We start from the raw sequence: 24,982 nt of genomic DNA on the forward strand, positions 1-24,982 counted from the left end.
GCCATCTGATAATGAACCAAGTTAGGTTCTGGATACTCCACATAGGTGAAAAATCACTGGAGAAGGACAGATCTGGATACAGTTGTCCTGCTGCAGGCAGATGCTGTGGATCTTTGGGTTGGGAGACACTGGGCAGTGATTGTCCCTACCATGTCCCCAGTCATCAGTGCATTGCTAGATTTTAGTGTGGCTTGAGTGTAGATCTCCTGGGAAAGTATACTGGCCAGATGCTGTGGTACAAAGGCTACAAGCAGGCGTTACCTGGGTTCTACTAAAGTTTGTGGGTAGTGAAAGTGTCTTGGCACTGCAGCAGAGGGGGCTGCAAAAATGGACACAAGTAGTTCCACTGAACATTAGTAAGGCTGGTACACAATAGAGGGCAAAACCATCACGAAGAGTACCAAGACCTTTGAAGCAGCAGGGTGGAGAAGTGGGGGTAATAAAAATGAGTTAAGTTTCTGTGTGGATTCATTGTGTAAAGTTAATAATACTTGTAATGCTAACATGTTAAAGGAAAAACCACTATGTCTGTGTTGCACAACCAGTGCGAAAGCCTGGCAGTGCCCAATCTGGTGCCCAACAAGAAAATGAAAAAGAGGGCACTAACATATGTTTGGTTCATGGTGGCAAGTGAGTTGGAGAAATGCATACTAGAAAATAACTGACTTCTCAGCTCAAAGATCAGCTTGCTGAACAAAAAGCAAGCACTGAGAAGCTTACTGGTTCAGTCAGAAACAGCATATGACAGAAGAACCCCATGCAGTGCTACAGACTGGGGATCGACTGGCTAGGCAGCAATTCTGCAGAAAAGAATTTGGGGTTACAGTGGACAAGAAGCTGGATATAAGTCAACAGTGTGCCCTTACTGTCAAGAAGGCTAATGGCATATTGGGCTGCATTAGTAGGAGCACTGCCAGCAGGTTGAAGGAAGTGATTATTCCCCTCTATTTGACAGTGGTAAGGCCTCATTTGAAGTACTGTGTCCAGTTTTGGGCCCCCACTACAGAAAGGATGTGGACAAACTGGAGAGAGTCCAGCGGAGGGCAACAAAAATGATTTGGGGGCTGGAGCACATGATTTATGAGGAGAGGCTGAGTGAACTAGGCTTGTTTAGTCTGCAAAAGAGAAGAATGAGGGGGGATCTGATAGCAGCCTTTAACTACCTGAAAGGGGATGCCAGGGAGGATGGAGTTAGGCTCTCTCAGTGATAGTAGATGACAGAACTAGGCGCAACGGCCTCAAGTTTCATTGGGGTGGTCTAGGTTGACTATTAAAAAAAAACGTTTTCACTAGGAGGGTGGTGAAGCACTGGAATGGGTTACCTAGGGAAGTGGTGGAATCTCCATCCTTACAGATTTTTAAGGTATGGCTTGACAAAGCTCTAGCTGGGATGGTTTAATTGGGGTTGGTCCTGCTTTGAGCAAGGGGTTGGACCAGATGACCTGATGAGGTCCCTTCCTACCCTAATCTATGATCTCCCCAATTGCTGAGTCAGTTTAAGCAGATCAGCAATTTAGATCAGAGGCTTAAAGAGGTTAATGATGATGTCATTGGTAAAGACAGAAAGGTGTATAAAATGTCTAGAAAAATGGAAGAGGCACAGGCCACCCACAGAGAAATGATGAAAGAGATGTGTAGAAGTAACATTAAGGGCACAGATCATTCAAAGTGCCAGCTCAAAATTGATTAACTCAAAAAAGAAATTAAATTGGGAGACTCAGAGGTATGATGTCTGTCATGCATTTGGATGTGCTGAGGGGTTTAATATCATTCTTCTTCTGATTATGAAGAATCTGATAATGAGTTAGACTATCAAAGAGATGTATGGGTTAGGCAAACAGAAAACAGCAGGCCTATGCCCCAAGACCTGGAGTTGTCTCCTGATATGGAGAAAAGGTGTGTTAAGAATAAGCTACCTATAGCACCAAGCACAACTACAGTCAAAGACTATGGACCAAAGAGTAGCAGAAACTAGACTTGAATCCCAAGATTTTGGTCCAGAAAAAGCAAGAGCTATGGGCAAGACAGTAGGTCCGTTTAACAGAGAGTCAGCTATAGATTGGCTGGCCAGATTTTTACCCCAAATTTGATTAGGGAGGATGTGGGTTGCTTACTGAGAGAATGCCTGCATCCAGAGGAGTATAATGCTTTACTTGCTGAAGTTCAAGTCACTGCCACTGTACTTCTGGCACATATGTACCATGCTGTGTTCAAATTATATTTCCCTGTGGAAAGTTTCACAGGAAAGTACTATTCTGAGCGCCAGAAGTCTCATGAAAGATCAGAATGCTTTCTGAGCAGGAAAAAGTTACTATTCTAACTGGCAGGTTTGGCACCAATAGTGAATGGAGTGTCTAATTATGATGTTCCTGAATTTAAGGAGGCATTTGTGGAAGGGTTGTCACCAGCCCTGAATACTGCCCTGAGAACAATTAATTCCAAAGCAATGTGTTTGCAAGACCTAGAATAAAGATTGAGAGATGCTAATGAGCTTGAAAGGAAAGCTTTTCTTCAATACATCTCCAAGAAAAAGATATCCATGGTTACCTTTGCAAAAGGGTCAGGCAGCAAAGAGCAACCAATAGGAGTAAACTGAAAGTGAACTAAAAGACTGATAAAACGACTGAAAAAAATCAAAGGTTTGATGTAACCACGGAAGAAGATAAGGAATACAGAAATATGCTTTGGAGGTGATTGCTTAAGTTTGAAAGAAGAGAGGACATTGACAGTCTTCCTACTAAAGAGGTGCTTAAGAAACTAGCTAAGCTTGAAGGCACAGAAGATGAGAGACGAGCTCAGGCACCAGACAAAAAGTATGTTATGACTATCAGAAAAGACTATGGCCTTGTCCACAGTAACTGACCCAGTACATGATGCTTATGGAAGGCCGGTAATCAAAGCAACATTTCAAGGAACTTTTGGAAACATTTCACAATCTTGTCTCATCAATATAGGTGTAAACACTTTTACTATTGCGCACCAAGGAAACACCTAGATTAAAATACTTACCTGTTAGAACTTGGAAAGTATTAGAAAGGTTCAACAGAAAAGAGTATGGTGCTATTTACCAATCCTTTAATATTTTCTATCAGGATTGTCAAGGCAAAAAGCATATTTGGCCTGCAGGCCCTTGAGGGCAATGGGATATTAGGGGTCAATATAATATTGGACTTCAGGTTAATTGTAGCTCTGCCAAATCAAGTATTGTGGCAAAGCAGTGAAAGTGTTTTGGAGCTTGTAATCATCCCCTCCGCACATCAAATTGCAGCTCTGAAAGCTCTTGAAGAGCTAGACATACCAAATTGGGACACAGATGTGGCTGACATAGCAAATAGGTATCCTAATGTTTGAGCTAAGAATAAGCTGCAGTGTGGTCAAATAGATGCGGAGATAAAGGTAGAAGGACCAGATCCTTATCCTATGAAGCAGTATCATTCTCGTGAGGCTGAAGATAGCACACACAGTAAAGGCATTGACTCACCAAGGTGTATTGGTGAAAACATTAAGCTCATGTAATGCACCAATATGGCCACTTTTAAAAGCTGATAAAAGAACTTAGAGACTCACCGTAGACTATCATGAACTAAATCGAATTACTCCTAGGATGGCTCCTGAGGTGGCCAAATTCCAGGAAGTGATGGTGACTGTGTCAGCTGGGGTGGAACGGTTATCGGTGTTAGATCTGAGTAACACATTCTTTGCCATACCACTGCATCCTAGCACTTGGAAGAAGTTTGCCTTCATGTTCAGAAATGCACATTTACTGACAAGCCTCAAGGTTATCACAACTCTCCATCTATTCGTCATTGACATATTTCCAAGAGGTGGAGCAGCTTACCCAAAATAGTCATATTAGTTACATAGATGTACTAATTGCCACCTCGACTCAAAACAAAAAATTTGAAAGTCTTAGAGATGGTAGTTCAAAAGATCCAAAAGACTGGATTCATAGTGAACTCCACCAAGGTGCAGCTGGTAAAGAAAAAGGTTGTCTATTTTGGGATACAGCTCAAAATAGAGGGGAAAAGACCTGATTTACAAAGAGTAGAACTGACATGCAAGCTTCCTGCTACACAAGACGTATCTCAGATCATTTTTGGGACTTGTAGGATTCTCGAGAGAATTCATTGAGAAATATTCTAAGATAGCAAAGCCACTGTATGTGTCATTAAAAAAGGACAAGAGGGAAATGGGAGAAGCAGCTGGAAGATGCTTTTGTTACAGTAAAGCAGGTTTTAATGGAAACTCCCGCTCTTGCATATCCCCAACCAAACAGATCCTTCCTTTTCCAGTTGGCCATGACCAAAGAGAGAATCAGTGCAGTCCTCCTGCAGGACCTGGGAACTGGTATTAAGCCAGTAGTCTTTGGCACTAGATTGTTGAGAGGTGCTGAGCAGCACTTTTGTACTTGTAAAAAAGAAGCATTGATCTTGTGTGGGCACTGGGAGTACATAATGTGTACTGCCCTACTAATGTTGAGAACAACTAACACTCCAGTGCAATATGTTCTGATTGGACAATGTAACAATGGAAGGATTTTTAGTCTGAGATTAGCTACTTGGACCCTGAGTTTACTAAATTGGAATTCTAGTGTAGAAAAGATGACAAATCTCTCTGTGGTACCATTTGAGTTGGTTGTGCACAGGGTGGAACATGAGTGTCCAATCCCAACTGAAAAGATAATCAGGGAAACATCTCCTTTCAAACTGGGGAAGAAAAACAATTGGAAGTAGAAATTTGGATGGTGGATGGAAGCTGTTATTACAGCAATGGGAAATCGTGCACAGGTTACGCAGCCATGATAGTTACCGGAGACAGAATTGTACAGGAGACGGTCAGCCCCTATTCTGCATAAGTGGCAGAAATGGTAGCAATCGCAGCTGCCCTAGATGCCTCAAGTTAAGTCTGAGACATCTTAATCTGTTCCAACTCAGATTGGGCAGTGAAGGCATTAATTGATTGGATGCCTATCTGGATGGAAAGGAATATGAGGTCAGTCAATGGCAAAATCATTGTTCATGCCAGATACTTGCTATATTTGTGGAACAAGGCCAAAATGAGATTGGGCCAAGTGTATTTACTTAAAACAAAAGCACACAGAAAAGATCTGGAGGAAGTGAGTCAGCTGAATAACAAAGCAGACACCATGGCCAAGCAAGTGGCTTTATTAAGGCCTAATGTTGTATGAACTAATGCAGCAGAAATCATTCATAAAATCAATGTGACATCAGAATTAGCACCATAACTGGATCTAATTACCATGAAGGAACAAGATCCTGAGAAAATAAAACTGCTTGAGGAGAAAGAACACAGAAAGTTTGTAGTATTTAGAACAAAGAAAAGTTAGTAATGGCTCAAAGAAATGGACAGGAAAGTGAGTTTCCAACACTATTAGTACTACCTACTGTTCTTCGGAACGAGATGATAATGTTGGCTCCAGCCTTGGTTCCAGCCAAGGCCATTTTGGACTCGAAAAAAAACTGTAGATAGGATACTAAGAGTAGCTTGGTGTCTAGGATGTACCAAGAATGTCAAAGCATATACAGACAACTGTTTGGTTTGTGCTAGTAATAATGCACCAAGGTGGTTAAAGGGCGAATATGTCGTCAGTCACTGAGCGGATCTTGGGAGCTTCTACAGTTGGACTACCTAGGACCCCTTCCCCAAACAGGGAGAGGCCACAAATACTGTTTAGTTATTATAGACTCCTTTTCTAAATGGATTGAGGCCTACCCAAGCAAAAATAATACTGTCCTCACCACCACAAGACTGATGAAGCAGATCTTTTCGGTTCGGGATTCCAAAGTAGTTGGACTCATATCATGGTTCCCATTTTGTGGGAGAAGTAATGTGGCACATATGTCAAGCCTTCAACATCAGGCAGAAGTTTTATATTGTGGGCCATCCTCAGAGCTCCAGGTTGGTGGACAGAGCTAACCAGACTCTCAAGACGGCACTTCATAAAATAATTTGTAATATTGGAAAGGATTGGGATACAAAACTTCCATTTTTTTTATGGCCATATGGTCTACTATAGCTTTGCATGGCTACACACCCCACGAAGCTTTAATGGGACAAAACATGCAAAGTCCTGAATCATGGTGGTTGGGTGGAGCCCCACTGGATGAATTTCAGGCCAGAATCTTAACCAATAAGTACATGGCAAATTGTTAAACAGCATTAGTGTTATCCAGAAGGAAGTCATGAAAAACCTGAAATTGAATGAGAAAAAGGAAGACAAAAGCTTAGGGGACATGTTACGACCAATTGAATGGGAGGCAGGCAGTAGGTGGGATACAGGTATTTTTCTGACAATGGCCATTCACTTTGTCCGAGATGGGTTGGTCCTGTGCAAGTAATAAATAAAATGAGCCCATGTCCATCAACTAGAGATCATCAGTAAGGGAAAAAGATCTATAAATTGTTTCACTCCTCCCAAATCAAGAAGTGGATGGGAGCTGTTATGAGGGTCATTATCCCTCTTGCTAAGTTTTATGTGGTTTGCGTCCCAGGATAAAATGTATTATATTTATTTAATTATGTATATATTGTCTGGATTTCCTATCTCTGACTTCATGTATGTATCTGACGGCAGATATCTCAAGTGTTTGGCAAATGGAAGTTATATTATGGAATGGGAGAATACTGATGCAAAGGTGCAGGTTGTGTCACATACTATCCAGGAAGGATGGATAGCTATATATATTTATGTAGAACAGACCTATTGTCACTTTATATGGGAGGAGTGATTAGGCAATAGATGAACTATAAGCTATTCTGCAGATAAGGAAAGCCTTGACCTATGCATACTGAATGAATATGGAAAACCGGTTGTTCATATAATGAAGATTAAAGGTAAATGTGTATGGGATATTAACAGAAATTTGGTGCACGATTGTAAGGTATTAACTAATACATCTTATCGAGAATGTGTCATCTTAAAGGTTAACATCCCCACTCAAACACAAGAAAACTCTGCAGTAAAAGTAAAGGTTTCAATGGGTTTACAGTTCTTTGTCAAATCAGTCAATGTAATTCTGTTATCCCCAAATAAGGCTATAAGTTTGGAAATCAAATGTAAAGAAGTAAATGTCAATATGTTAAGTTAAACTGTAAATGAAAATGAATATTGTACCAACAAGGATATAATGGTAAAGGAATTGTGTGTTAAGGAGCTAAGTATAAAAATGAGTCTTCAGGACTCAGGTATATGGTGGACCATCGGGTATTTTGGCCAAAGGGTTCATAAGAAAATTGATATAATTCCGCCCTCCCCCCCCAGTCAATCAAATTGGCCCTATTGTAATTAAATGGAATAAAAGGGAAATTTGCTCTCAAAAAGGTCGAATTATCTCTATAGTTAGCAGGAAATGATGTTTTCCCAGAATGTATTCCATACGTTAATAGGGTACAAAGTGGTCGGAATCAATGGATTAAAAAAGGTTATTTTCCAACAGCAGCCTGCTAACAGGAATAAAAAGGATATTTTAGCTCAGATCCTAGGTGGAATAGGCTCTGGTCTAGATACAGTTAATACTTTGGACCAAGAAGTCCTCACCAACAAGTTCCAGAGTATGAGTAAGGATTTATCTTCCTTATCTGTTCCTCTCAGCTTCTTTAGGTAATTTATCCCATAATCAATTTTAAATGGCTAACATCTTTTCAGAGATGTGGCAAGTTCAAAAAGACGACCGTGATTTCAGGGTAAATGCATTGGCTGTTCTGCAGTTGATTGTATCTATAGTGTTATCATGCTTACAGGTGCAGACTTGGTTAGCAATAATTGCCAAAGACCTAAGCAGAGATGGATTAAATGGGATGTCACCTTTAGAAATTCGAAAGCTGATAGAAGCAAATTTGACTGATGTATTTGAACAAAGCCATCAGAAATGGTGGAAGATGATTAATTTCGCTTATGAAGAATCCAGTAATGTAATTACTTATGTCCTTCACTATGAAGGGCATGGCTCGAGTGGATGTTCCCACTTATGTTTTTGGGAATTAACATTAACAATTCCATCTTAATTTCAATTGAAATAAGTGGGTTCCCCAGAATGGTAGTGATTGGAATATAGTAACTTTAGATGCATGCTTGGAGGAAAATAAATTAGGGTATACTTGTGAGTTGAATATATTGGAGCAGAGTCATATGTGTCTCAACCCTATAGAAGGTGAATGTGGGGAGAGGCTTACCAGTGTCCAGGATCCACCCGCTGGAGAGAGGGAGAGATACTTCCCTTTCTCTGATTATTTTTGGGGTGGGTCCTCCCTTCCCTCAGGCTTGTGTTATTCCATCCAATTGTAATTATTTTAGTCATTCCAATTGTTATTGTTTATCTGATTGTGTTAACTTATTGGTTTAAAGAAAAAAAACTTAAGAAAAATACCATTTTCCATCAAATTCAACTATTGGCATGTATATAAATTGGCTTTGTTTGGACAAAGATAGTCATTGGGCATCAGTATCCATTGAAGCGCTCATGCAACGATAAGTGATAGAGCAAATAACCTTTTGGTACACTTGTCCATCAAGGAAGGGAGTCTGTTATCTAAGCTCCCATGTTAAGAATATCCCCTCTTCCCTAAGCTTGGTGGACCATTGATCTATAACTGGCATATGTAAGTATGGTCTAAGGATTTAATAGGTCTCACATGCAATAGCTGAACCTTTTAGTGCCATGTGCATAAAATTGAGTGCTGTGTGCACAAAATAATGTGCCGTGTGCATAAAGTTTGCTATTGTGTGGAAAACACTGCAGTACCATGTGCAAAGAAGCAAAGTGCTGTGTGCAAAAGCAGGAAGAGAAATCACTCTGATTGCCTGAACTTGTTATACTCAAGGCTTTTGGTGATTTTGGATGGATGCTGTCCTCCCAGGTGGCAGGCCACACAACTGCCTGTGTCCTCCTTTGTTGCTCCTGTTCATCGTGGAGTGGTTCCAGTCCAGTTCTAGTGCCCTTCTCTTCCTCATGGTTCCAGTCCAGTTCCAGTCCTTCAACTTTGTTGTGGTTCCTGGATTCAATGTGTTCTCATCAGTTCCTGTGTTCCTGATCTTTGGTTCCTGGCCTGTTTCCAGTGCTCTGGTTCCTGAATCCTCTCATCTCACCTGATCCTTGTGTACTCACCTCATCTTACCTTAGATAGCCAGAAGATGTGAGTAAAAGATTGCTTAGTCTATTTGTTATTACCCAAAACTGTCAACCTTTGGGTCATGAGCTTAAGGCTCTGTGTGTATCTCTGGTTCTGTATTTAATAAATGGTTTATGGTTTACTTTATTTGTAATGTTTACTTCTGAGGTGAATCCTGGTTGATAGGTGCCAGAAGAGGCAAGTGCCCACGGGAGTCCATAATATAAATTTTGGATCTGTTGTTTGATTTGGGTAGGGAGGGTTACAGGCCATTGGCTCTGGATGGGTGCTGGAATCTGTTATTACTCTGCCATGTCTCATTTCAAGTGCTTGACTTAACTGTAGTCAATTGGACACATTGCGGTATGAGAGCTGTCATGCTGGTTAGATTTGGGGGGGAGAAGCATTTAACATATGGGTTAACATTAATATGTCAAAATCATAATAATTCATGTGAGATATGCCATGTCAGGTACTGTTAGAAAGGTTACAATATGCTAAGTCAGATGATAATACTTATGTTAATGTGTAATATGTGAAATGGAAGTTATAGATTGTGGACATGCCCCTGGAAGCAGGGAGCAGTGTCCAGGCTTCTCCCTCTGGATCCTTCTCAGAGGGGGACCACCCCTCCCGGCTACCTCCTATCAGGAGAAGTCTTGAGCCCTTTTTCCGGGCTAGCACTCTTTTGCACAGCCCTCCGGCAGGGCTGGCAAGGTAAGCAATCTGCTCTCTGGAGTGGTATGGAGGGTGAGGCTCTCTCAGGGTTGTTAGGAAAGGGGGGAGAGGGACGCAGGCCCACCTGTCTCCACTGCATCCCAGCCCAGGGCTTCTTCCTCCCCGAAACCCTTGGTACCTGCCTCCTTTGGGTTGCTGGGGTGTGGTAATCCTATGATGCCCTCCTCATCCATGGGTGGCAGCTCTGGCAGCTCCATGGGTTCATCCTCGGAGGGCAGCTCTTCCAAGTCCTCCAGCCCCCAGGCAGGGCCAGTACGTTCTCCGGGTCCCAGGCTCTGTACTGCTCAGGTGGGCCCACCTCCAGCTCCCAGGCAGCGGGGAATCCCGGGGGGCCCTCTGGGGCTCCCAGGCTGGGGGTAAGACCAGCCGCTCCCTTTCAGCATGGGTCTCTGGCCTGGCCTTAGCTAGGAGCTCAGGAGGAGAGGCATCCTTCTCTCTCAGCCGTCCTCTCTTGACTGGGCTCGCAGGCCTGGCTTTTAAAGGCCTGGCTCCGCCCCCCTGCTTCCAGTCAGGTGGTGTCCCTGGGGTTTTTAAAGGCCTGGACCCGTCCACCCGCTTCCAGTGAGGGTTTCTCCTTTGGGGCTCTATCAGCCAGGGTGGGTCTGGCTTCCCCTTTGGGTCCTTCTCAGAGGGGGACCACCCCTCCTGGCTACAAAGATATATTTGAGATATCTGTATTTCAAATTGTGCTGTCTGGGCAACACCCCTTACTGGATGGCAGCAGGACAATAGCCTGCTTAATGACCCATTAAGACATCCCCAGCTGCAAGGGGCCCAGGGAGAGAAGCCGAAGATATGCCTGATAAGGCACCAGGACTGGCCCATGTGGCTCTGGACTCCATTTTAGTTCCTGTAAAACTCTACAAACCGTATGGCCAGGGCCAGAGGGCATATAATGCAGAGGCCTTGGGAATCCATTTTGTCTTCAGTCACCAGTCCTTAAGTCGGGACTTAGCTTCAAACACGTATCTACCTCTGAATCAAGTCATCTGCAACTGAAGCTGTGAACAAAGGACTGAGACCCATCCAGTCACTGGATGTATATCAGAGGAATTGTACAAGCCTGCAACTCTACAATTCTTCTAGAAACCTGATGTATATGGACTTTTAATCATTTCTATGTATCTGATTGCTCTAATCATTTAATATTTCTCTTATGGTTTCTTTCTTTCTTTTTACAATAAAGCTTTAGTTTTAGTTACTAAAGGATTGGCTGACAGTGTGGTATTTTAGGTAAGATCCAAACTTATATTAAACTGGTACTGTGGCTGACCCCTTGGGGTCAGAGGGAACCTATTTAGTAAAGAGCAAAGAGTTTAAATAACTGGTCTCTTTACTGGACCTAGTGCTGATTTGGGAGCCTGGAGCTGAAATGCAGGAAAGGGGGCTGTGTGTATTTGTATACTGGCTTCTGTGGGGATTCAGAAGCGCAGTTTGTGGCTGGTTGGGAAGCCTGACTTCAGTGTCATCCACCAGTGTTAGGAGAATCTGCTCTTTTTACAGCCTGCCCTGACCTTGGCATTATCAGGTGGCTGCCCTGGGCACGGGACGGGTCACAAGGGTCTAACTTTAAAGAGGCAAAGACTTGCATATTGCTTAAGTCTAGGGAAGATCAGGCATAATAATCTCACATGAGATCTCAAGAAGATCAAAGGATCTTTGTTCATGAGGGCTGTACAGAGATTCATCTTGTCTTCAATATACACACAAACTCCAGCTACACATGACCAACAAAAATAGAAAAGACTCCATAGTGTTTAGATCTTTCGGCAAATTTTCCTCTGCAGATACATAGGGCCCAATAGTTAGTGAAACATGTCCTGTTCCACTGCACTGAGCTCAGATGAGGGGAAGTTGCATAGAACAGCTCTACTCCCTTGTCACCACGGGGCCGTGAAGGGTGGGGGATAAGTTAGCAGATCTGTAACCAGAGATCTATGGTTCAAATGTATCTGTGTGAAGTGGGTCAGGCCTGAGTCTTCAGGACCTGTAGAGAGAGGAAAGATGCTATTCTCTCGGCCATTGGAGAACTCTCCTCCACCAAGCCACATCACTTTGATTTGCTCCATTATCAGGGTTTCTCCCTTAATAAAAAATTTAAGAACTTTTGAACCTTTCAAGATTTTTTATCCCTTTCTTTTCTAAAAAACCTAATATTTAAATTGTCTATCACTATCCCAGAAAAGCCCTATCCATTTTATTACCTCTAGTCTGTGAGTGCTTGCTCTTGGAATTGTAATTCCTGGAAACAGATCTGCCATAATGTTCTCAAACAGAGGAACATCTTCTGCAAGAAACTTGGGTAAATTAGCTTCTTTCAATGAATTGATTATAATGAGAGTTTCTTCTTCTGCAGGAACACTGATATCATAATTTCTAGAAAAATTATAAAAATGTCAATCCATTATTATTTATATATGGTTTTATCTGTCTTATACATTCTCATTTTCTAGTTTATTTATAATCTACTGTGCATCATACTATATATTTTAGCAGATATTCCAGAAATAATCACATTTTTGCACAGAAAAGAGTTTGAAAGGACAAGGTGGTATCAGCCTTGTTTATTTAATTTGGATTTCACCTTGGGACAAAGTTTTGCTCAGCTTACTCATTTGGGACTCCAATCCAGCTCTGACTGAAATAAAAGAAAGATTTTCACTGACTTCAACAGAAGTTGGAACAGGCCCATGAGTAATAAATTCATACAAAATCTATTCAATGGCAGGAGAAAAAGGCAAATGTATAGAGTGAAACAGGAATTCAAGTTACAGTATATTAAAACAATTATAGAAATGTAGGGCTGGAATGGATCTCAAGAGGTCATCCAATGCATCTCCCTGTGCTGAGACAGGAACAAATACACCTAAAGCATCCCTGACAGGTGTTTGTCTAACTGGCTCTTAAAACCCTCCCATGATGGGCATTCCAATACCTCTCTTGGTAATTTATTTCAGTATATAATATCCTTACAGTTAGGAAGCTTTTCCTTACATCAAACCTGAATCTCCCCTGCTACTTATTAAGCTAATTATTTATTCTCCATGTCCATTGAAAGCATAACAACAATTGATCACTGTCCTCTCTATAACATATTTGTAGACTGTTATCAGGTCTCCCATTCAGTCTTCTTTTCTCAAGACTAAATATGCCTAATTTATCTTAACCTTTCCTAATCAGTCATGTTTTCTAAATCTTCTATCATTTTTGTTGTGGTTCCCTGCACTCACTCAAATTTGTCAACATTGGAAAGTGTGACGTCCAAAACTGGCCACAATAATTCAGATGAGGTCTCATCAGTTACCAGCAGAGCAAAACAATTACATGTCATGTTTTACATACAACACTCCAGATAATCCACCCCAGAATATTTGCCTTTTTTGCAACTGCATGACATTGTTTCATATTCAAATTGTGATCCACTTTACCCCCAGTACTTTTCAGCAGTACTATTGGCTGGCCAGTTATTCCCCATTTTCTGATGTGCATTTGATTTTTACTTCCTTTGATTTTTAAAGTGTAGTACTTTAAAGTTGTTCTATTGAATTTCATGTTGGTGATTTCACACCAATTCTCCAATTATTCAACGTTACTTTGAATTCTAATCCTGTCCTCCAAAGTACTTGTAACCCCTTCCAAATTGGTGCCATATGTAAATTTTATAAGCATACTTTCCACTCCATTATCCAAGTCATTAATGAAAATATTGAATAGCATCCAATCCAGGACTGATCTCTGCAGGATCCTACCACATTTCCCGGTTTGACAGCAAACCATTGATAACTACTCTGAGTACAGTTTTTAACCAGTTGTGTACCCACCTTTTAGTAATTTCATCTAGACCACATTTCCCTAGTTTGCTTATTAGAATGTCATATGAGTGTGTCAAAAGCCTTACTAAAGATACATCATGTCTACAGTTTCCTCCCATCCATTATATCAATAACTCTGTCAAAGGAGGAAATCAGATTGGTCTGGCATGATTTGTTCTCGACAAATTCCTGTTGGCTATTAATTATCACTAAGGAAAAGATTTTGTCATGAAGATCACAGAAGATGCAGATTCCATGACTTCCATAGACCTCCATGAAATTATCCTTTTCAGCTTCTGCCCCACTCCCCCAGAGCATGGGATGGAAGCTGTCAGTTTCTGGGGACTGCAGGGACCCTGGAGCTCTCAGCTGCCATAGGCAACGAGGGTCCTGGAGCTCTGGGTGTGAGGGACAGCTCTCAGCTACTGCAGGGGGCTGCAGTTCTGAGCTGCTGCCAGCAGCACAGTCCACTGTTTTCTGCCAGCACAGGCAGTGAGGATTCCTGGCTCCAAGATGTTGTCAGCAGTAGAATCCACTGCTGTGTGCCAGTGTGGGCAGTGTGGACCTCCTGAGTCTGAGGCGCTGCAGGGAGTGGGACCACAACCCCCAGTCACTGTAGGCAGCCTTGCAGTCATGAGCTGGGGCAGTGGTGAGTGGAACCTGGAGCCCCTAGCCGCTGCAGGTAGTGGAGGCACTATACTGTTATCTGCCATGGTTGGGACACTCCACTGTCTTCCACTGCAGTGGGACAACCCCGGAGCCCCGAGCTGTGGCAGAGACCTGGAGGCAGCAGGGACCCCACATCTCCGAGCCACTGCCAGCAGTAAAGTCAGCTGCTATCTGCTAGTGTGGACAGTGGGTGAGGGGACTATGGAGTCCCAAGCCATGGTGAGTGGTGGGGGGTCCCAGAGCCCCATTGGCCCCCACAGCTCCTAGCTGCCCCAGGGTGCTCCATAGCTCCAGCCTCCACGGGGCGGGTCAGGGCTTCAGGGATATGCTGCAGCCCCAGCCTCAGCTGGTGGATCCCCAGAGACATCACCCAAGGCCAGGGTGCACTGGAGCTGGGAGCTGCAGCTCTAGCAGGGGACCCAGTGCTGCTCTCCATCATTGCTCCACTCTCCGCCTCCTGCAGTGGGGCTAGGACTCTGATCCTCCCCCTCAGGCATTTGGTCAGCCTCTCCCCCCATTATTTTATAGTGGAAGACACAGACAGGTCATGGCTTCCATAAAGTTTTGTGTATTGCCTGTGAATTGTCCATGACTTTTACTAAAAAAAAAAAAAATTGTGACAAAACCTTAACTTTAATTATCACCCTATTATTATCTAGGTGCTTACAAACTGATTGTTTAATTATTTGTTAATTATATAAGTGTATATGGGGCGTCACCGGTCCCACACCCTCTCATTCCTTCTTGCCGGTAATTCCGACATCAGGATAGGAGGGCACGTCATGGAATGGACATGAGCAACTCATTTCAAAGAACAACAGTTATGGAAGGTTAGTAACCATTTTTCGTCTTTGAGTGCTTGCTTATGTCCATTCCATGCTAGGTGATTCACAAGAGGTACCCCCCAGAGGTGGGCTTGGAGTTCATGGATGTGCTGATTGCAACATGGCTCTCCTGAGACTGGCATTGTTATAGGCCTTTTGGGTGATGGAGTTCCAGGGGCCCATGCTGAGGCGGTGACTGCCGCGCTGAAACCATGGCCAGTTTGCCCCAAGAGAGAGCTATCGGTGCCGGGAAGGGGCCCAATGCTCCTTGTTCCTTCTGGCTGCTGTTGTCTGGGCTGGCTTCCTTCTCGGCGTTGGTGGGTCTGGAGGGGAGAAGAGGTCCTTTGCTGCTTGGAAGGCTTCTTGGGTCAAGGGGACCGTCAGGTCTCTGGTACCAGGGCCGCTTCTGGGAGTTAGCAGAGGGTCCTGCACCGGACTCAATGCCCTAGGCAGAGTCGATGGCGCTGTCACTGGTTTGGGGGAGGAAGAGTGGCCCAAAATGGATCTCTCTGTACTCGCCTCTCCCCACTTGTCTCCAGCACCAGTGAGTGCCCTCTCTCAGTGCACTGTTTTTTGTGCTTTTTCCTCAACACAGGAGATGGTGAGCAGTGCTGGGGAGATCCTGGTGCTGGAGAAGAGTGCCGCACGGATGCTGAGGTGTTTGGTGCCAATTCGGAGTGTCTCAGCTCTGAGACTGGTCTGAGGGCCGCCTCCCTGACGATGGCCTTAAGCCGAATGTCCCTGTCCTTCTTAGTGCAAGGTCTGAAGTCCTTGCAGATCTGGCACTTATCTTTAACATGAGTTTCCTCCAGACACTTTAAACAGTTATCGTGTGGGTCACTCACTGGCACTTGTTTGCTGCAAAAGGCACATGGCTTGAAGCCTGGAGACTGGGGCATGCCCAGTCCCTACAGAGCGAGGATAGTTATTCACACTACTATATACAATAGCACTAATTAAGAACTAGATACACTAACAACAAAAATTATACAAATAGGATTAGAGAAGAATCCAAACCACGGGGAAAGAAGCCTTGCCACAACAAGAAAGATTGTTCCAGCAACTGTCACAGACAGTACAAAGGAACCACTGAGGGAAAAATCTTTGGCAAAGGTGCACATGGTGCACACAAACAGCATGGAATGGACATGAGCAAGCACTCAAAGAAGAATTAACTTTTTAGTGAAGATTAAAGAAAAATAGATATTAAACACCACATTTGCCTCAGTGGCTGGTAACCTGCTGAACAGGCAGACTAGGCTATTATGCCATTTCTTTTTCCAATGTCAAATTACAGTACATCACACAAAATGTCTCTGGATCCATGCTAAACATTTTTGATAACTGACTAATGTGTATGAACCAAAATATTCTCTTGATATAAACTTTATAAAATACTTGAACTGAAGACTTTGCCTAGTAAAGTGGACATATTCTATGGAACAAGATTAAAAAGCCTTGGCAAGATATTTAGTATGAAGGAAACAATCACTATGGGTGTTCAGAATTTACTAGGACAGAGGGTGTACAGTTTTTGTAAAAAACAGATTGACAAAAAGGCAAAGCATCATGCACATCTTCAGTGGGAGCCAGCATATTCTTTTGTGATATCTGTTCATGAAATTGCTCCTCCTCACAGATCTGACTATAGAGCCACAAGAGAACACACATGATGCCATGAGGTCATTGTTGGATATGACAGCAAGCCATACACTAGGACTCTGGAGACTGTATTGCTTAGGGACCTGAGGAGCCTCAAAACAGCAATAGCAATGATTCTCATATCCATAACAATGTGAGAGAGGATTCAGCATCAGGAGCAATATCAGTCCTCCTGGTTGTTCCTGCCTCTGGAACAAGACTGACTGCACTGATGTTTGTCAAGATTCTTGGACCATGAATCAAAAAGTCTGATCTAGCAAAATATATTTTGAATGGGTGAAGAGTGTCCAATAGCAGTTCATGCAAAGCATACAAGAAAGAAGGAAGAGCATATTCTGAAGATCTGCACAATCTCCTATGAATGGCATCTTGCTTTGGTTTCTCTGGCTGTGGGTTGAGCTTGTGAAGAGTATACTGACTATTTTCCTGCTTAAATGTCCCCTACCTGAAGAAGGGATTATCTTGCACTGGGAGATAGACAGCGTGCGCTTAATAAGCCTTTTTCACTGCTAACAACTTCTGATTCTTTGAGTCACATGCTTCCTCCAATGCATAGCTATCCGTGTGATTGTTTGCTATGTACTAAAATTTATTCTCATTTAGCTCCACTTCTTCTCAGCCCCTGTAAAATTCCTCCATACACAGGCTTCCTTGCTTGGGCTGCGTGCTGAAAAGAAGATTTTACTTAAAGTGTTCAGAAACAGCAATGTAGTAGTCAAAAATGCTCTCTTTGTACTGTAATGAACTAGCTAAAATGCTCATATGTAGGAGTATGTGTGAATGCATGTTGGGGGAATAGCTGCAGCAAGTGGTGCAGAGATTCAAGGGAGTTGTGCAGCCCATAAGGCAGTACTGGGAGGCAGCCGTGTCTTACACAGATTCCCAGGACTGTCTACATTACACTGAGAGATGTGGAGCAGCTGAGGAGCAGGAGGCTATATAAAGGTTTAAAGCCACTATCACCCTTTCTCTCCCTAGGCTATGGGTTCTATGCTGTGCTTCAGAGACACAGCACAGAATCTCATCCAATGAACAGAGCATGATTTTTAACTTTTTCAAGTAAAAAAATTAAAATGGAACTTTTGAAAATTTCCATACTTCCTCATTGTTTTATATCAATTTATTAGACGTTTGAAACTGAAATATATATCCCTAAACATAACAAATTTCCTACTCATTTATCTTTAATTATATTGTGGATTTGTTCAAGTTAAAGAAGTATGGGTTGGTTGGATGAATGGACTATAAAATGGATAGAGAGTTGGCTAGATCATTGGGCTCAACGGGTAGTGATCAATGGCTCCATGTCTAGCTGGCAGTCAGTCACAAGCAGAGTGCCCAGGGGTTAGTCCTGGGGCCGGTTTTGTTCAACATCTTCATTAATGATCTGGAGAATGGGGTAGATTGCACCCTCAGCAAGTTTGCAGATGACACTAAGCTAGGGAGGGTGGTAGATACCCTGGAAGGTAGGGATAGGACACAGAGTGACCTAGACAAATTGGAGGATTGGGTCAAAAGCAATCTCATGAGGTTCAACAAGGACAGGTGCAGAGTCCTGCACTTAGGAAGGAAGAATCACATGCACAGCTACAGACTGAGACCGACGGGCTAGGCAGCAGTTCTGCAGAAAAGGACCTAGGGGTTACAGTGGATAAGAAGCTGAATATGAGTCAGCAGTATGCCCTGGTTGCCAAGAAGGCTAATAGCATATTGGGTTGCATTATAGTAGGAACATTGCCATCAGAACAAGGGAAGTGATTATTCCCCTCTATTCGGCATTGGTGAGGCCGCATTTGGAGTATTGTTTCCAGTTTTGGGACCCCCACTTCAAAAAGGATGTGGACAAGTTGGAGAGAGTCCAGCGGAGGGCAACAAAAATTATTAGGGGGCTGGAGCACAAGACTTATGAGGAGAGGCTGACGGAACTAGGCTTGTTTAGTCTGCAAAAGAGAAGAATAAGGGGAGATTTGATAGCAGCCTTTAACTACCTGAAAGGGGGTTTCAGGGAGGATGGAGCTAGGCTGTTCTCAATGGTAGTAGATGACCGAACAAGGATCTATGGTCTCAAGTTGCACTGGAGGAGGTCTAGGTTGAATATTAGGAAAAGGTTTTTCACTAGGAGGGTGGTGAAGCACTGGAATGGGTTACCTAGGGAGGTGGTGGAATCTCCATCTTTAGAGGTTTTTAAGCTGCGGCTTGACAAAGCCCTGGCTGGGATGATTTAAGTTGAGGTTAGTCCTGCTTTGAGCAGGGGATTTGACTAGATGACCTCCTGAGGTCCCTTCCAACTCTAATCTTGTATGATTCTATGTGTTTTTAGACAGATGGCACCGATATTTCTTTTCAACAGAAAGTAAAGCAGCAAAGCTTTTTGCAAAAAGCAAATATGGATTTCACAAATATTTAAGAAAAAAAATAGCAAGTGAAATCTTTGTGTTTACAGAACGGGTTAAGCATTCCTTTTATGTCTATATGTAGATCAGCCTAATTGAATTTAGTGGTTAACATATTTATAACATAAATTTTTTAAAAATCCATGGTAAAAATAATTATGTTATTTAAATATAGAACACTAATCGCTTTAGGCATTTTCTTTCTTACTATAAAAGGAAAAATTTAATTTAATTTTCTGAAGACATCATCAACCAAAAAGCAGTAACAAAGCAAATCAAATTCTGGGATAATCTTGAATCCTAACGAAGTTTGTTTTGAGAATTAAAGACATCATGTCATTCCTCTTAAGAGATAAAGTCAGTGGAATATAACTGTCACAGGATAATGGTTCCTCCTGTCTGCGGTCATACCAACTGTTAAAATGCATCAATTTTTGAGAATACATGTAGTGAGTCGATTGTTTTCTACTCTGTAATATTACTCTTTTTACATCCTTTGAGTAAATTGTCTCTATTTCCAAGAGCTATTGACCACGCTTTTAGACAAAGTATCATCAGATTGGAGGGAAAAATTCTTGTGCTCCTGGGACAGGAGATGGGGAGTAGTGTGGAAAATTATAAGAGGACAAGCAGCAAACTGTATCAGATAAGTATACCATGTTTGCTCGGGCCAGATTGGAACTATTACAATGACTCTGCTCTTTCCTCCTTTATTTTGAGCATGACTTTGCGTATTACGTGAGTTGGCTGGAATGCATATAGAAGGGCTGACTATCACTGAAAGTGAAAAGCATTTCCTATGGATTGGTGACCGAATCTGTCCCCTCAAGCAGGTGCAATTATTGTTTATCTCCATGGCAAACAAATCTATCGGGTGGGGGCACCCCATTGATAAAATATGTGATGTAGTAAGTGGGAATCTATTTCCCACTCATGATCTTGGAAAAGTGTCTTTTGAGTGCATCTGCAGTCACATTCTGAATGCCTAGGAGATAGGCCATTGTGATAGTGATCTGGTTTTGAATGCACTAGTTCCAGAGTCTGAAGACCTTGGTGCAAAGAGAGGAGAAACTTGCTCCTCCCTGGTGGTTGAGGTAAAATATGCATGACATGTTGTTTGTCATGATTTGTGTGCGTTTGCCCTTGATTAGTGGTAGGAATTGGCATCTGTCCACTCTGAGCTCCAAGAGATTGACATGTAGCATCATCTCTTGTGATGTCCACTTACCTTGAATCATATGAGTATCTAGATGCGTTCCCCACCCTAGAAGAGAGATAGATGCCCATCGTTATAACAACCACTGGGGAAGGATGAGTGAATGGAACTCCTGTGCGCACATTGTGATAGTCCTTCAACCAGTCAAGGAATAGTTTCATGAAGGTAGGTATAGAAAGAAGGAGATCTAGACTGTGTCTGGTGGGTGAATCAACAGTTCTGGGTCACCCTCGGAGGCAGTGCATTCGAAGTCTGGAAAGTTCAGTCACCAAGGTGGTGGCTCCTATGTGACCCAGTAATTAAATGAAGTTCGTGACCATGGTTTGGGGACTGAGCTGAATCTGCTATTTTGGAAAGAGCCACAACCATCTGCTGAGAAAGGTAGGCTCTTGCTGTCACTGAATTGAGATATGCCCCTATGAACTTTAGGCTTTGTAGTGGGGCCAAGGTGGATTTTTGTATGTTCAGTTACAGGCTGGATTGGAGGAAGAGGCCTTGGCCTCAGAAGTTGCCTGAGATGTCAGCTCCAGGGAGTGGCCTTTTAGCAACCAATTGTCCAGGTAAAGGAATACTAAAATACCTTTCTTGCAGAGTTGGGCTGCTACCACCAACATGACCTTTGAAAAGATCCCTGGGGCAGATGATAGGTTAAAAGGGAGCACTTGATATTGGAAGCGATCTTGGCCAACAATAAAACTGAGCAATGGTTTATGGGATGGATGGATAGCGATGTGGAAATACACATCTTGAAGGTTGAAAACCATTCCCCTTATTTTTGTGAAAGAAGTGTCACTGCAAACATAATCATTTTGAATTTCTGCGGCTTCACATAGGTGTTGAGTAGTCTCAGGTCCAGGATGGATCTCCAACCTCCACTCTTTTTCAGTTCCAGGAAGTACCTTGAATAGAAGCCCTTCCATCTGTGCTGAATGGGGACTGGTTTTATAGTTCCCAAGTATAAGAGAGTTTTTATTTATTGACAAAGCATGCTGTCATGAGAGAGGTCACTGAAGAGGGACGGGGAAGGGGAGTTCGTTGGAGGAAGTGAAGTAAAGTGTAACCTGTGTAGACAATTGTGTAACCTGTGGAGACGATCTTCAAGATCCACTTGACTGTAATGATTAACTCCCAGGCTGGCATGAAGTGGTGAAGGTAGTCACTGAGGGGAGGAAGGCTGGTGAATCAGTGCAGAGGAAGACAATGAGGATGGTAATTCAGACCCCCGACCAATTGCTACTTGAAGGTGGACGGGTGTGAGGTGGGAGGCTGAAAAGTTTCCTTTTCTGAAACCTCTTTTTTCTTTGTATGGCTCATATGCCCTCTGGGAGGGAAGAAACTGGATGGGGCAGGCTGTCAGAGACTCAATTAGTAGTCTCTTGTGCAGGTAGGGGTGTAAATGCCAAGAGAATGCAGAGTTGCTCTGGAATCCTTCATGTTCACAGAAACTCATTCTTAGTATCTGCCAACAAATTTAGATCTATCAAAAGGAAGATCCTCAGCTGTGGTCTGAACCTCCTTTGGAAAACTGTAGAGTAGAGCCACAAGTCTTTTCTCTTTACCACTGCTGTAGCAAATGAATGGGAGGCAATGTCAGCAGCATCGAGGGAGGCTTACAAGGTTGTCTTGGCAAGTAGCTGGCCCTCCACATTAATTGTCTAGAACCGCTCCCAATTGTTCCATCCGTAGGTGGTTAATGAATGAGATTAGTTTGGAATCGTTAACATGGTAATATTTTGCCATCGAAGCCTGGTAAATGGCAATTCTGAAATGGAGGGATGCCGAAGAGTAGGATTTTGTCCCTAGTAGATCCCGGTGCTTGTAGTCTTTATCATGGGGTGTGGATTTAGAGTGGTGTTGTCTACAACGTACATTCACCACATCCACTACCAAGGAGTTAGATGAGGGATGGAAAATAAAAACTCTGAGTCCTTTGCTGGGATATAATATTTCTTGTCAGCTCTTTTACACGTAGGTGGGCTAGAAGCTGGTGCATGTCAAATGATCTTTGCTGAAAGAGCCTCATTGATAGGTAAAGCTATAGGGACTACTGAAGGTAAATGAAGGATGTCAAGCAGCTTATGATAAAGCTTTGTAACCTCCTCAAGTGTAATCTGCATGGAGTCTGCAACTCTCTTGATCAGATCCTGGGAGTGTTTAAAATCATCTGCTAGGGATGGGGGAGGAGGCATGACTGCTTCATCCAGGGAAGAAGATGAGTTGTTGGCAGCGGGAGAAACCTCTTAATCAGATCTAGTGTCCTGCACCTCAAAAGATTCCTCTTTAGTGTCAGGTCTCCTAGGGAGAGCAGGTGATGTCAGTTGTTCCCCTGTATGGTGGGTAGCACTGGATGCTCTGGAGAATAGTTGACAATAATCAGTCCAAGTGGCCCAATATGGCTAAGGAGGAGGAGCATAAGGCATAGAAGGAAGTACCCATGGGTGCTCATCCCAGTGAGGCATTGGTGGTAATCGTGGGCTATAAGCAGTTGCAGCTTCAGCAGAAGCCTCTGGGAAGGGACCACTGAATGAATGAGAAGGACAGCCCTGGACTGCCACTTGTAAGACTGAGGTGACATGCTCATGAGAATTCTCTTCTTCAGGCTTGCTTCAGGTACCAAGAACACATCGGAGCCGAGGAGCAGAAAGTTAGGAGTTTCAGCTATAGCCAAGTCCTGGGGAAAACTGAATTATTGTGGTACTGCAAGGGGCATCGGTATCAAGGCTGACGAGCATGCTGAAGTAGTCATGACAGAGCGCTGACAGTACTGCAGTCTTTGACAGTGCCAAGGGTTTCATGTGCTCCAGGGGAGGCATTGTTGAAGCCTGAGTGGGCTTCTTTGGTACTAAGGGAGCAGAGGAAGAGCTCTTCTTGCCACCTCATTTGGATGATGGTACTGAGTGTCTCTCTGAGTCTCTAACTTTTCTGCCATGCAATCTAGACATGCCCTGAGTACCAAAGGAGCCAGTCCTGTTGGTACCTGACTGGAGAGCTAGTGGTGCTTGGGCAGCTGACGACCTCAGCTTTTTACAGGTAGAATTTCTACCTGGTGAACCAGGGGAATGCTCTTTTGAGGTCTTGTGAGAAGAGTTCTGGTTCTTTCTCTTGGATGCCCTGGAACCATGGGGCTCCCTGGTAGCAAACTTGCTTGTGGACCAATGTACAGAAGGGATTCTTTGGCCTGAATCAGAGGTTGGGGGTAAACAGCTCTCCTTCATTCATAAGGAGACAAAACTTTATTTCTCTGAAACGATGAGAATCCTGCAGCACCTTAAAGACTAACAAATTTTTGCGGGCATAAGCTTTTGTGGGCTGCAACCCACTTCATCAGATGCATGAAATGGAAATCACAGATAGGAGGTATATATATACATCCAAGAGTAAGAAACAACAATGGGGAGGGTAAGTGCTAACAAAGTCAATTCAGTTAGAGTACATGAGGCCTATTCACAACCATTGATTAGAAGGTAAGAATGTGTGAACAGTGACAATTACTTCTTGTAGTGAGATAACCATTCCAAGTCCCTATTCAGACCTAGTCTGATTGTATCAAGTTTGCACATGAGTTCCAGCTCTGCAGTTTCTCGCTGAAGTCTGTTTTTGAAGTTTTTTTGAAGTATGGCAACTTTCAAGTCAGCTACAGAGTGTTCTGGGAGATTGAAGTGCTCTCCTATTAGTTTATGGATCTTACCAATTTTTATGTCTGATTTGTGTCCATTTATTCTTTTGCGTAGTGACAGTCCGGTTTGGCCAATGTACATGGCAGAGGGGCATTGCTGGCACATGATGGCATATATTACATTAGTAGATGTGCAGGTGAATGAGCTCCTGATAGTGTGGCTGATGTGATTAGGGCCTGTGATGGTGTCACTAGAGTCGATGTGTGAGCAGAGCTGGCAACGGGGTTTGTTGAAGGTATAGGTCCCTGGGTTAGTGTTCTTCTTGTTCGGTGTACGGTTGCTGGTGAGTATTTGCTTCAGGTTGGGGGGCTGCCTGTAAGCTAGGATAGGCCTGCCTCCCACAGCTTGAGTGAGAGAGGGATCATCTGCTAGGATAGGTTGTAGATCCGTAATGATGTGTTGGAGAGATTTTAGCTGGGGACTGTAGGTGATGGCCAGTGGTGTTCTGTTTTCTTTGTTGGGTCTGTCCTGTAGTTCAGCTACCAGGTGTGCCATATCATCATCAGGAAAAATGTTCTTGATGGCGTGTTGTCCATCTTTGTGTGGAATGTTGATGTAGAGAACTTCTACATCCATAGTGGCTAGGACTGTGTTTTCTGGGAGATGACTGATGGATTGTAGTTTTCTCAGGAAGTCAGTGGTATCACGAAGATAGCTAGGAGTGCTGGTGGCATAGGGCCTGAGGAGAGAGTCCACATTGCCTGACAGTCCTGCTGTGAGAGTGCCAATGCCCAAGATGATGGAGCGTCCAGGATTCCCAGGTTTGTGGATCTTGGGTAGCAGATAGAATAACCCTGGTTGGGGCTCAGGGAGTCCAAAGTGTCACTACGCAAAAGAATAAACGAACACAAATCAGACATAA

General features: G+C 43.2%; 1 protein-coding gene across 1 annotated transcript in view; it reads right to left on the reverse strand.

Annotated features, from left to right (window-relative positions):
- The window catches only part of DNAH14 (dynein axonemal heavy chain 14), a 584,657-nt gene that overhangs the window by 297,681 nt on the left and 261,994 nt on the right, over window positions 1-24,982 (reverse strand). The window contains exons 41-42 of the mRNA XM_067564773.1: window positions 24,914-24,945; window positions 12,072-12,211 (exon numbers count right to left, since the gene is read on the reverse strand). Of these exons, the coding sequence (XP_067420874.1) occupies window positions 12,072-12,211; window positions 24,914-24,945 (172 nt within the window). The remainder of the gene's footprint in view (window positions 1-12,071; window positions 12,212-24,913; window positions 24,946-24,982) is intronic.

Source organism: Emydura macquarii, unplaced genomic scaffold (assembly GCF_026122565.2).
Source record: "Emydura macquarii macquarii isolate MOO-44397 ecotype Brisbane River unplaced genomic scaffold, CSIRO-AGI_Emac_v2 contig_2676, whole genome shotgun sequence".
Classification (NCBI taxonomy): Eukaryota; Metazoa; Chordata; order Testudines; family Chelidae; genus Emydura; species Emydura macquarii.